Source organism: Artemia sp. Qi Xiang Cuo, chromosome 1 (assembly GCF_049724085.1).
Source record: "Artemia sp. Qi Xiang Cuo chromosome 1, ASM4972408v1, whole genome shotgun sequence".
NCBI classification, from domain to species: Eukaryota; Metazoa; Arthropoda; class Branchiopoda; order Anostraca; family Artemiidae; genus Artemia; species Artemia sp. Qi Xiang Cuo.
Window position 1 is genome coordinate 50,375,108 of NC_142794.1, and position 14,715 is coordinate 50,389,822.

The 14,715-nt window shown below is 35.8% G+C and overlaps 1 protein-coding gene across 1 annotated transcript in view; it reads left to right on the forward strand.

Annotated features, from left to right (window-relative positions):
- LOC148956437 (uncharacterized) overlaps positions 1–14,715 on the forward strand; it is a 570,204-nt gene that overhangs the window by 490,030 nt on the left and 65,459 nt on the right. The window contains 2 exon segments of the mRNA XM_089090886.1: positions 18–206; positions 1,302–1,643. Coding sequence (XP_088947012.1) covers positions 18–206; positions 1,302–1,643 — 531 coding nt within the window.

The window sequence follows — 14,715 nt, forward strand, 5'->3', positions numbered from 1 at the left end:
CATTATTTTATTTCTAGGATTGGCAGACCGTTTTCAAAGAAACATTTGCAAGCTATGAGCAGCTTTGTCTTACATTACTTAAGACCGAAGACCACAAGGGGGTGGTTGAATCCTGGAAAGACTATTTGATGAGTATTAATGATTTTGTGGAGCAGCCTATACCACCTGCTTATGAAAACCTCAGTGAAGAAGTAAAGAAATGTGAGGTATGTTGTTTACTTTTTATAAGACCTCAGGGTTTGTTTTTTTTGTTTTGCCCTTTGGCCCACTTTTTATGTATGAGTTTGGTAGGGATAGCAAATGTATACCAAACAATGTTTTTGAATATACACAGTATTGACACAATTAAGCATTGATGTTTTAGTTCTTGTTCATCGTCTCTTAACTTTTGGTAAGTAATATTAAACTTAGTTAATTTTAGATATTTGTAATCACCATAAAAAGCCAATTCTTTTGAACTATATAACTTTATCAAAACTTTTTTTTCAGAGTCTCGGTTGCTCGTATCACGAGACACTTTTTACTTACAGTTTGTTTCCACAAACTTTTTGATCTGAGATATATTATGTGCATCGAAAAGAATAAAATGTGCTTCACTTTTAAAAGATCCTTCATCAGAAGCCCCAAAACTTACTTTGTTAGAGGTGTTCTTACTCTCTGAAGTGATCATCTGTGCAGCCCTTGGACGTGACTTATGATGTAGTTGGTTTTGGTATTATGCTGGAAAACATGCTCATAAATTTTTAGCTTTTTTTTTCTTTAATTTCTTAAACTGTTCTGACGGTGTTTTCTACAATATACTCTATATTTTATGTCCAAAATTATTCAACAGGGAAATGTGCTAAGCATCCATAATTAGATTAAAATTTTCAAATAAGGAAATAATAATTTTACATTTATTTAAGATGTATTAGTGCCAAAAATGTTATGCATCTTAAGCAAAAGTCAGCCGTTTAGCTAATGGTTTCCACCTAAATACACCCCAAGTTGACATACCCCTTTTTTCCTCAAGAGTATTGTCCTGCGTTTGAACCTTCAAAAATACTGTTCCTCTTCGTAACTTGCTGTGAAGTGTGGACTATATAGTTTAGGAAGAAAAACAAATTGCTATTAGCTTAAGGTTCTTTCCTGGTTTAAATGGTGTGTCCACACAATATATACTGGATTGCATGACCATGCAAAATTGTGCCCTTGCTAGGATTTACTTTAACTTTTATTTATGATTTCGTTCTGTCAGGATGTGACCTGCTTTTGTATATTTTACAAAAAAGTTTAGCTCTATTAAAACCTTCCTTTTTCAGCTCCATGAAATCCTGCTGACTCGCCAAAAAGCTCTTTTACAGCTTCAGCCTCAGGTAGTTCGTCAACTGAGTGCTCTGGAAGGTGTGCAAGAGGTTCATCAAGTCTCCCATTCCGATGATTCATTAACTCTAGCAAACCTCCATAAAATTCATGATGAAGCTATTGATGCTCTGAACAAAAAGCATGAGGACCTGTGTGATAGATTAAAATTATGGGACATGTATAAGAACTCGTTGAGGACTGTGCTTAAGTGGCTAGAAAATTTGGATGCCGAAAAGGCCAACTTAGAGTTGAGAAGGCTGCATGAAAAAGGGGTACCCTTGCTACTGAAAAGAATTGAGGTAAGATAAATTTAATTAAAAATTTTGTTTGCTTTCAATATTTGGACAGTCACAAGTCAAACATGTTTTGACTGAACAAATGAAAACTAAATTTTTAATTTCGTTGATCTAACAACTGATGACGTTCAAGCTTTAAAATAGAATTCAGAAAAATTTCCCGCAGGTGATTCCAGCAGAGCCTTTTGTAAGCTATTCCCTTTACAAGCACTCCTTCATGTGCTCTTAAATTTAATCTTGGCTGGTGTTCATTCGATGATAATAGAAATCTGAGATGTTAATGACTGGATAAAAACGTAAACATGCCTTCTGAATGACATCTATACACTTTAACTACCCAGGGCTCAATTCCACGAAATTGTAATTTACCTACACACAATTGAATTACTACAAGGCTCAAACCTGGGTTAATCTCTGATTTTATGGCTTTTGACCTGATTAAGATATATATGGAGTGATAGTTTGTTGACTATTTGCTGTTTTCAGGCTTGTATACTGAATTTCCCGTTGCTGAGTTTGCCGTCTACGAGTCCCCTCTATTCATCCAATAGGGATGAATTTCGTCACAATGAATTTTCAGTTGTGTGTGTTGAGTTTTGCTGTGTTTGCCTTTGCTTATATTCCCGCTGCTGAGTTGCCCATATTGACTCTATAAATTTGAAATTTGCTAAGATTTTTGAAATCTGAAGGCTTTCTGTTGTCAAATTGTGAAAATAAGTTGAAGAAATGAGGGATTTCTAAAAAAAAATTATTATCCTTGAAACATAAAGAATTTTGTTTTAAAAATCAGAAAATTAAAAGTGATGTGGAAGAAATATGGATTTTGAAAAAGAAGGTGTTGCTCTTAAAATATGAACAGATTAGTTTTCTAAAAACTTAAATGTTAGAAGACAGAGAAAAAAAAATATGTTCAGGTTTTTGAGCTGGAAAGACTTTTGTTGTTGATAATCGAAATAAGAATTGTGATATTTTGAAAAAAGCTGTGATTTTTAAAATACGAAGCTTAAAAGCTGTTGAGGTTTTCGGGCTGGAAAATGTTTTGTTTAGGAAAGTTGGAATACAAATTTTGAAAGTTGGCAAAAAAAAGTTGTGATTTTGAAATATGAAAGGCTTAGCTATAAAATATGACAATTCAAAGAGTTATAAGGAAGAAAATGAGAAATTTGCTGAGATTCTTGAATTCGAAAGGCTTTTGTTGTCGAAAAATGAAATAAGAATTGTGATATTTTGGAAAAAGCTGTGATTATTAAAATACAAAGGGTGAAATCTGTTGATATTTTTGGGTCGGGAATTATTTTGTTTTTGAAAGTTAGAATGAAAACTCTGAAAGTGGGCAAAAAGGTGTGATTCTTGAAATATGAAAGTTCAGTCACCAAAATGACAATTCAAAGGGTTAGAAGAAAAAATTTGAGAAATTTGTTGAGATCCTTGAACTGGAAAGACTTTTATTGTTAAGAATCAAAATAAGAATTGTAAAATTTTGAAAGAAAGCTGCGGTTCTTGGAACACGAAGGGTGTAATTTGGTAATATTCTCGAATTGGAAAGGGTTTTGTTGCCGAAACTTGAAAGAAGAAAGTATGAGAAGGTTGAAAGTGTGAAAAACCTTGATTCGTGAAATCTAAAAGGTTAACAAATATGAAAACTCAAATGGTTACAAGAAAGAAAATGAGAAATTTGTCGAGATTCTTGAATTGGGAAGGCCTTTGTTGTCAAGGATCAAAATAAGAAATATAAAAATTGAAAAAAGGCTGGGATTCTTGAAAATGTAGGGTGAAATTTGGTTATATTCTTGAATTGGTAAGGGCTTTTCTGGTATTTTGCCTTTCTCGTTGTTGAGTTTCCAGTATTGTTTCCTGAGGCTTGAATTGCGCCATATTCGATTTCCTTAATGGATCGTTGTGTAATAGTTTCTTGTCAGGTTCTGGTTTTTGACTTGATATATATATATGTGTGAAATGATGATCTGTTAAACATATGCTGTTTCCGTATATGTATAGTGAGTTTCCTGTATTGTCTTGAGATGCTTGAATTTTGTCGCAATGACTCGAGAGGAATCAATTTTTCCACAATGATTTATAAAGTTTTTTTTGTGTATATGTCATTTAGTTATAAGTCTGGAAGTTAGTAGTAAGCATATAAATTCACCCTTTTAAAATGGGAGGGGGGTTACGTTTCATGATTGTTTGAATAAAATCACACTCGTAAGAAAGATAAAATTGCAATTGAAAGAAAATATAAAATAACTAAAAGGTGATTAGATTGCTGCACGTTTTTTTTTTATTACAGGCTTCATGGCTCCATTACAGGTGATGATACGCCGCTAGTCCTGGTAATTACCTCATTTTCTAACACTGAGGTATTTATTATACTTTCTCTTGAACGCGTCAAGGGAAGGATTTTCTGGGATTACCTCTGTCGGCAAGCTATTCCAATTAGGAGCTCTTTCGTTTTTGATGCGTTAAAATTAACATGCCATGCGTCCACGCCTCAATTTTTGTCCAGGTCTGCCTGAAGCTCCTTGTGGGGTCGCTGGGATTGTCGTCCTTTTTGACGTTTATATTATTGTGTCATCAGCAAAGTGGTGAGGCTTCTTCACAAGGTTGTCTAGGTCGTTTCTGAACACCAAGAAAATAGTTGCCCCAAGAACAGTTCCTTGGGGTACTCCTGATAAGACTGGGTGTTCTTTTGATATGAAGCAGTCGAGGACAACTTGCAATGAACGTTGACGAAGAAAGTCAGCACGCACCTCATATAGTCGACCATCAACTCCACATGCTTTCAGTTTACAAAGGAGTCCCTTGTGCCATAAACGATCAAAGGCTTTTGCGATGTCGAAGGAGAGAAGGTGAATATCGTGCCCCTGAGAAGGGAGATCAACCCACTCTTGATACTGTGCGATCAGACAGTTTAATGTAGACCGTTTTCTGCGAAAAATGTATTGCGTGTCTGCCAATAACAGATGTGACTCGAGGTATTGCTAAAGGGTCTTATCAATGGCACTTTCATAAACTTTACCTACGCAGGACAGCAAACTTATTGAACGATACGATCCTACATTAGTAAGGTCGGACTCTGCCTTTGGAACAGGGATGACATGAGCAATTTTCCAGGCTTTCGGAGACCATCCCACTGCAAAGCATTTTCTATGCAGAGAGACGAGAGGACCAGCAAAAAGGGGAACAACTTTTGAGGATGAGATTGGGAATCGTGTCAGTTCCTGAAGCTTTGGTGACATCCAACTGGCTTAGCGTTCTGAGCACCTTACTAATAGTTATGTTAACGCTGATGATTTTTGCATCTGGTCATGGCGGAAAGGGGGGAGGGTGGACTCCAGCGTCATCAAGTTGGGAGACCTTGGAAAAGGCTTGTGCAAGAGCATCTGCCTTTTCCTGACCTGACTGGATCATCATCCCTTCAACATGAATCAAGGGGATGAATGTTAGTTTAGAAGACGGTAGAGCTTCTTTGAAGACCCTCCACCACCGTTTTGTAGGGGCACTTTTCAGTTTGTTGACGCGTTTGTTGAGCTGAATCAAAAGAAACTATCTGCATCCAAGTTATCAATAAGGTATATCTGCAATATCTTAGGGACGGGTAAGGGTATTTACTTGAAACTTTCAGGGCCACTACTGCTACTACTGTGGCTGCAAATGCGACGGGTTGTGACTGCAACAGTGACCACTTCCGACATTGACAACTTGCAACTGTGACCCCGACTGCTTGCAACCGGTACTACATTTACTTGCGACTACACTCAGAGAATGTTAGGGGATGCTGAACTAAATCAAAACTCACTATGTGCATACTGATTGTCAAAAGGGTTCATCAGCAGTATCTCTGGAAAGGGCTTAGGGCATTAAGCTGAAACTTTAAGGGCATATTGAACAGTGCTTGAACCTTCAGGGAATGCTGGAGGGGATTTCAAGCTAAATCAAATTATACCATGTGCATCCAGGTTATCTACAGACTATGTCTGCAATATCTTAGGAACGGCTAAGGGTCAGAATATTCAATCAAAGATACTATGTGCATCTCGGTTTCAGGGCATATTTAACAGTGCTTGAACCTTCAGGGAATGCGGAAGGGGATTTTAAGCTAAATCAAATGACACTATCTGAATCCAGATTATCTACAGACTATGTCTGCAATATCTTAGGAACGGCTAAGGGCCAGAATATTCAATCAAAGATACTATGTGCATCTCGGTTATCAGAAGGGTGTACCTGAGATATCCCAATAACGACTAATGACACTAGGTTGAAACTCTCAAGGAATATTGAGGGCTGTTGAAATAAATCAAAAGTCACTAATTGAAACATTTAAATTAGATTTTGATATTTAATTTTTACGCCAGAGAAATGAAAACTGGAGAAATATTCAGTATATTAACCAAAACCAAAAATTTGCCAATCAAACGGAACAGAAATTAATTAAAAAAACAAATCCGGTAAAGGAGTTTTTCAAAGAAAAGTATGTTGCCATATTAAACTTAAAACCAGCAAAAATAAATTCCTGTAATAATTCAAACTCAAATCGACCAAACATTACTATTAAATAATATATGGAACCCAACACGAATAGGAATTAAAATAAACAATCATAGGAAATATATGAGGTATTGATATGCATGAATAAACAAATATTAAAGTGAGTAAAAATTAAATTGAATGTTCAAGTCAAACTTAAAACGAACAAAAGCTACTACTAACAGGAGATTGGCTACTGCCCTTTTCATCCCCTTTCTTAACCGTAAAAGTCTAAAGCTTGTTGTGTCATTTGCGCTTTACTGAAAACGGAATATTTTACAAATATTTTCTTTTGTATTACAACATTAAAAAATAAAATAGAAATGGTAGTGAAATAAAATTTTGAATTGCTCAGTTTCCAAGAATTGGAAACTACTGCCCCTTTCCCCCCTTTCTTAACCATAAAAGTCTAAAGCTTGTTGTGTCATTTGCGCTTTACTGAAAATGAAATATATTAGCAATATTTTTTTTTATATTACAACATTAAAAAATAAAATAGAAATGGCAGTGAAATTAAATTTTTAATTGCTCAGTTTCCAAGAGTTGATATCATTATATATTAAATATTCAGTTAATTTTCATTAGTTCTTTCTAGTAGTCTTAATTATTATATAAATTTTTTATTTATTTCTTGTCAATGTTTGAAATTAAAATATAGTATTCAAGATACATGTAGTTTTCAATGAAACGCATATGACGCAACAATAATAATAATGCTTTTATTTTCCCTCAGGATACACTATGAGGAGTACATTCAAAATATATATAAAATATAAAGACGGAATTTACAATTAACAAGACCAGAACTACCGACAAATACGACCATTTACTTCCATCGGTTAACATTTTAGATTTTTTCAAAAAACGGGAATAAATTTCTATATCCAGGATAATTTCGAGCCTTTTGAACTAAAAGCTCACACTTACTCTTTATTACATCAAGCGGGTCCTTTATTTCATACATACATTTTTAAAGAAGTATTACGAGCACTTAGCGGAAAACCTAGTAGAAATTTAAGATATCTAAAATACGCAACTTTAATTTGAGATGAGCAGAAGATGAAAAGTTTACAAAATCACCACTGGAAAGCTAATCAAAGGCAGAGCCGTCGACTGATACCGTCTAGCTAATATATCTCTTCTCATATTGCCCCGCAGATGACCAAGGGAACTAAATGTCTTTCTTATCTTAATTTTGAGATTAATTTCCTTTTTTACAGAAGAATATAGGGCACCTAAGTACATCACCGAGTCCAAAGCATTGAAAATCCGATTTTTACCGCAATAATAGTAATAATAATTTATTTATAACCCAGTTTTATCCAAAACAAGCGGAATAAAGTACACTAAAAAGGAAAAAGAAAAAAAAATCAAATACACAGAAACAAAGATAACTTAAACCTTAATCACTGACAAAAACACACGGATAATATTATGGTTTGGGCCAAGGGACACAAAGGCATTTCTTGTCAAATTATTACTAAGCAATTCAAATGATTGGATAATGTCGGTAGCACTGTCCATACTTCTCAATAACACGTGTATTACGATATGAAGTGTGAAGGTACAATAAAAATTTGCAATATATAAAATAAGCGATACGAATCTGGCGCAAATCATTCTTATTCAATAAAAAATACATTCCACTTAAAAACAAGACAGAATGGTCACAATATGTGGAATACATTTTAGCTAAAGCTTGGCGTGAATATTTTCCAGGGTTAGGTACAATTTTCGCATATCCGATCTTCAACTTTTCTTTTACATCTCTCAAAACTTGAAGTCGCAAAAAAGTGACTGTAGAACAAATATTAATTCCTAACCACCGTAAACTCGCAACATTGCAAATTACTGAGGATCCACAGGACAAATTATGAGCTGATGATTTGGGATTGAAAACTAAATATTCGCATTTATTAAAATTCAAAAACAGACCAACATCCCGAAACATCATAGAAATACGTTGCACCGATAATGCCAAAATAGACTTGGTTCGGCTTAAAACTAGCAGGTCGTCCGCATACGCAATATAAGACACATCAGATAAATTATAAAAATACGAAGGCTTGATTCCTACAAAAACTTTTGAGTGTAAGCATTAAATAGATAAGGTGACAGCACCCCACCCTGTCGTACTCCAGATTGAACTGGTATATTACCGCAGTACCCTGTACCAGATTTTAAACGAAGAAACGAATTACTATACCAAAATTTAAGTACATGTATGACAGAAGGGTTCACTCCAAACTCTGAATAAGAGTGCCACATTTGTGTATGGCAAATACTATCGAAGGCTTTAGATAAATCCAAAGCGCAAATATGTAATTCATAACCTTTAGACTGGGCATCATAAAGAGTTGAAACTAAAACCTTATGCGCATGTTGACACCCAATACGAGGTTGAAATCCAAATTGGTTAGAGTCTTTCGCAGTTCGTTCAATAATATATGGGAGCAGAACATATTCAAAACCTTACTAATATTGCAAGCAACAGTGATGGGCCTATATGAACTGCAATCAAAAGGGTCTCTTTCGCATTTAAGAATCAAAGAGACCGTTCCGCAAAGGAAGGAATGAGGCACCATTGACAAAGATAAACAGAACTGAAAAAGTAACTGGAGCTGAGCGACTAGTGCCGGACAATAACAACGTAAATGGTGAGTGCTAATCCCATCAAGATCATTTGATTTAGACTTAAGTTTAATAATACGACTAACTAAGCTTTTACTTGAGCCGGGAATAATATGATGTTGCAAAACTCTAAGTGGAAGAAATCTAGAAACGATGCACTAAAATGTTAATGAACGTTATACTCAATCTTAAAAAAAATATTTTTATAATGCCTAAGCCAAGACGAATCTGGGATAACATCACTAGTCTTTAATGAATCAAATTTAGACGTATTAATGACTTCCTTCCATTGTACTGCACTTTTAGGGAACTCAGCACCATTATATCGAATCAAACGAAGATACCGTTTAAACTCCGCTTTTGTCTTATTCTTTATATCAAACACTTGGCCTCACAAGGGCCGCCCACACCCAATCCAGATGCGAAGCCAGAGTTTAGCACGATTTATGACGGCTTTAAGACCCGAGTCTTCTTTCCAAATTGGACTTCGAGTTTTGAGTTTAACCCGGACAAGGGGAGCAGCTACATTCTCAGCTTGTTTCATGCACTTAACTAAGTGAAGATAATAAACATTCAGTTGCACTCTGGCTTGTGGCGAAAAAACACTCGTGCACAATAGACTAAAAGGGATCTTGACGCAGGACAACAGAGCTGTTAGGGTAGAAATATATAGAGGCCAATTGCTTTGCTCCACTCTCGTTTCATACACAGTTTTTAATTGGAAGCACAAGGATGATAAGATGGATCAGCGGTTAATTTCACAGTAAGGGAAAGGGGAAGGTGGTCAAAAGCACCTTTGTTTTCGTCAACATTAACGACAGAACAGGGAACATCGGCAGAGCAAATACAATGATCAATATTGGTCACAGCCAGGGGCGTAAATTGCTATGGGGCAGGGTGGGTTGCCCCCCAGACCTCGTTTTGTCCCCCCCCAGACCTGATTTTGCCCCCCCCCCCCAGATTTTTTTAGATTATACCCTTATTTATCCTTCATCCGAATAAAAAATACAAATTTTATCGAATACAAAATCTTATACGAAATGAGGCGTAGCCCGGAGCCTCGTGTTTTCTCTAACATTGTCAAATAAAGATAGTATTAAATGAATTAATTTGTTGAATAAGAGTGGGCGATGAGTCAGAGAAAAACAATCGATATTTATAAACCTAGTCAAACGACTATATAAGCTAAGTTGGTGGATAGTGCAGCAGTAACCGAGGCAGCAACAGAAGCTTGGCGAAGTAAGATGTGTAATTTTGCCATTTATGGTTTGACTAATATAAACTTATAGCCTTTGCTTCATGCAATAAATTCCATGCAAACTAAAGTTTAGCCTACAGAAGTAAGATCTTAATTTCGCGCTACAACTTTGGATTAATGTATAAATCGCAAATTTTATGGGGAAAATCATAGGACCGAGCATATAACAAACAATTATAGATATAGAGGTGTCATTCAAGGAGGGGGGTGGGCAGGCTAGGACTTCAGAGATGACTACAGGGACTACAGCCTGATTTATCAGACATGATTTATGGCAAAGAGTTTTGGAAGAGCTTAAGAGAATGAAAGAGCAAATGCTTTCCTAAGGCCCAGCCATTTTTGCTAGGCGGCCGCTCACCATTATTTATACCTCTTGTTATATTCTCACCCTAGAAACTGGGTATGGCGCAAAAAAGGAATGAAAAAGAGCTAAAATACATTTGAATTGACAGTTTTAGTATAAATAAAAATTGCTGCTTCGTGACAAAATTCTACTTTTTAAAGTTAAATCGGCTGTTATTGCTAGGCATTCGCTTCACGTCAGCGTGCTTCATCTAAAACAAAATTTACGACTTGCCCTCCTAGATTTTGCTGATAAGCTAGATAAGTATAAGAATTTTTGTATAGAGTTGCTAAGTTTCTTATTCGGATTATGTTATCGTTTAATTTAGGAAATTTTACTCGTAGTTAAACTGACAAAAAACGATATATATGTTTTAATGCTTTTAAATTTCAGTTGACTAGCTTAGACTATTTACCGAATTCTAAAAACTGAGAATTTGAGCATTTGGAGGCGCTTAAACATGCAGAAGATGCTAGAGCGTATTAAATGATCATTCGGAAGATATTTGTATGCTATCGTCAATTTTGGCGGAAATGAAGCTATTATTATAAATGAGAGAAAAAGCACCCTATTTAATAGACCACCCCGTTATTAATCATGAAATAACAAAAACGAAAACTATTAAGGGCAAAATGCCAATACGTAACACTAAACGGTAGCAGAAGAGCTAATTAGAAGCTAGGAGCAGGGGTGTCACTATCACTTTTTTTGGGGGGGGAGGGGGCGAGCACGACGAAAGTTTTCCAACAAAACCAAAACTGTACCGACGGAAAAAAGGTTTAGAGTGGCGAAAGTTTCTGTATAAATAGAAGTAAATGGCTTGAAAACAGTATGTTTTGCTGGGGAGCGTTGGACATTCTAGAAATATTTAACTAAGAAAGTCTATTATCCTTATGTCTACTAGACACCTATTTAAGGGAACAACTCTTTCAGAGCTATCGGCCTCTGAATAAAGTTAAAACGTTTAAAAGCAAAAGCACTGGATTTTTTTCTACGGTGGAAGTGTAGCCGATGCATCGGATACGATATTGAGGGGTAATCTTGACACCTCCCACCATAAAAGGGAGGCACCCAACCAGCCAAAGCCAGCAGAATACCCCAAAACAAACGGTCGCCGTTTTTCTGCTAAAGCCTATGAGAAAAAACCATGGGTAGAATACTTTATTAAAGAAGATGCCATTTACTGCTTTTGCTGTCGGCACTTTTCCTTAACAAGAAATCATGGAAGTACTTCTGATAATGTAGTGTTTGTCGACACAGGAATGAATAACTGGAAAAAGCTATTCGAAAGGATTGAAAAACGCGATGCTTCAGAAGCCCATAACGAAGCAAATCGCAGCTGGAACAAATATAAAGCAATTGAGTGTGGCACATCTGAGTCAATAGCTACAACTCTCTATTCAAATCGGAAGGAAGCCATAGCGGAAAATCGCCTGCATATAGTCACACTTACGAAAGTGGCATGTGCCCTAGCACGCCAAGGGCTCCCATTTCGAAAGTCATGATGAACACGAAGACTCACACAATCGAGGTAATTTTATAGAAATACTAGAAATGATGACAGAGGGAAACCCGGATCTTCAGCAAAAACTAAAACGTCGGTATGGAAGCTATTGGAGTCCCGACTACCAAAATAGTCTTATAAGCATACTAGCTGAACTCTTGCGAGAACAAACAAGATGCTTTATTAAGAAATATTGGACAATCTGCGCAGATGAAACGAAAGATCTGTCGAAAAAAGAGCAGCTTGGTTTAATTGTTCGGTTTATTGGTAGTAATGCTACTGCGCTTCGCGCCAGAAAACCCTGTTCTAGGCCTTCACTCAATTCAATTCTTAACAAAACAAAATGACATTTCCTAATTCTAAATTTTCTTTTTTGGCTTAGACCCTTCACAGCACAATATTTGTTTTTTGTAATTTGCTTCCCTAAAAAAGAGTCTAAGAGGTCCAATATAAGGGATAATACAGTTTTTAATAATATTTCAAAAATATCCGCTACTTCGCAGCAGGAAATGCTCTTTCCAAGCCATCCACTCGCTCTGAATTAGACACTTTCACCAATTCAAACTTTTTTTATTTGTTTTTACTTTTTTTTAACAGAATATAATCAGCATAGTTTTGTACTTTCCTCACAAAGTAAAATTGAAAATTTGCAAATTTTCTTCCGTGTGGTGGCAAAAATCTTTGAAGTTTGCCCCCCCCCCCAGAATTTGTCTGAATTTACGCCACTGGTCACAGTACCACTATTATGAATATAACTGTAATTAAGAGCTTTGGGTACTATGCGGTAACCAATAGGCACCGAATCTAAAACTAAGTTGGCACGAGTAGAGGAGCTATGAACATCACAATTGAAGTCACCTATTAATAGGCATCGATACCCATGCTTTTCAATATTGCATAACAGAGTTTTAAGGGATGAGTAGGCATTAGAAAACTTAGTAAGTGAAGCTAGACGTTTCTGATCGCAGGGAAGATATACATTTATAAATACAAGGTGACCAATCAAGAGGAGAAGAGCCAAGAGGGTCATTAATCACAAAATACTGGCATTTCGCTATGTTAATTTCTAGACCTTTTTTCTTCAACTCATTTGCTTAGACCTTAAAATTTTTAGCCAGCGCAGTCTTCGACCGACTAAGTAAAATAATGTCATAAGCATAAGCCAAATAGCTAATTTCAACTGCTAAGTAAATCAAAGAAGTTTTTAAAGAAGCAAAACAATCTTCTAGACAAAAATTGAAACACACGACGATAACATTCCCCCTGTCTAACCCCCCTCCTAACTGCTACCTCATCAGCAGAAATTATAGATCCTGAGGCAACCCGAACTTTAAGGCCAGAATACCACGAACGAAAAACATTACCCAGGTTATGTGGTAAACCACATTTTAGTAAGGTAAGTAGAGCAGATACATGAGAAAGATTATCGAAAGCTCCTTCAATATCTATTAATAAACAGTATTACGGGTCTCTTTAAGCCAAGAAGAACTTATAATTTGAAAAAAAAGTAGTATGTGCATGATCACAACCCGTACCCCTAGTGAACCCCATTTGATTCGAACCAAAATCAAGTGAAACAAAAAGAAATTTAACACTAAATTCAAACATCTTACTTAATTGAGAGCCCTTAGTAATAGGCCGAAAAGAATCGCATGTCTGGTACTTGCTTTATCCATGCTTTGGAACCGGCGTGATAATCCCTGTTTTAAAAGAAGTTGGCACTTGCCCAAACAAAAGAATCAGATTAAAAAAAACACCATAGCTTCGCAAGAAATGAAGCCGGGGCAAGTTTCAGCTGATTGGAAAAAATTCTATCATGCTCCGGATCACTTTTATTTTTAAGACTCTTCAGAGCTACATTCAGATCATAACTAGTAAGAAGAAACTGAGGATCTCGACGCGAAAGAAGTTCATCAAGCTCTCGGACCTCTTCAGGATTATCATTAGATAAAGACATTACATTCGAAAAATGGTCCATCCGTATTTTCTCTGTCGGGGCTTAATGAGAGATTTTATTTGAACCAGCTCTTTTCCTATTTTTTAAAGTTCTTCACAATGACTGCTGATCATTATCAACTTGTTCTAAAGCAACTTTTGTCACTTTATCTTTGTGCCGCCGGAATTCTCTTTAGAATGCCGCATTATTTGCTTTCGTCTCAAAAAACGCAGGGAAGGGAAAAAGGGCTGTAGCTCACCTCCTGTTTGTAGTAATTTTTGTTCGTTTTAAGTTTGAACATTTAATTTAATTTTACTTGTTTTAAGATTTATTTGTTCATTCATATTAGTACCTGCTATCAGTATGTTTTCCATGATCGATTATTTAAATTTATGTTCGTTTTGGGATTCGTTTTTTCGTTAATAGTAGTTTTTAGTCCTTTTGAGTTTGAATTATTATAGGAATCTGCTTCTGCTGGGCTTAAGTTTAATATGGCTCTTTACTTCTTATTGAAAAACTTCTTTTTCGGAAAGTTTGTTTTTAATTATACGTAAACACAACCTGGTAATACCCCCCCCACTCGGACGAATTATAATTAAATAAAGATATATTAAAATGTGAAAATCCTTCCTAGTACATAGGAGATGTTGGGATGGACACAGGAAGTGGATAGCAATATCTCATACTGAAGATAGAAAGATCATGGTCGACAAGGTGGAATTTTAAGTTTCATGAGAAACGTTTAAGCATTATGTAGAATCAAGATATTAGTGTATTTAAAAAGAAAATCACGTTTCTAAGTAGCCTACCAGAACACCTACTTAGATGTTCCTCTATTGTCCCTTTTAAATATTAGTTGTTTCAATGCTATTAAGT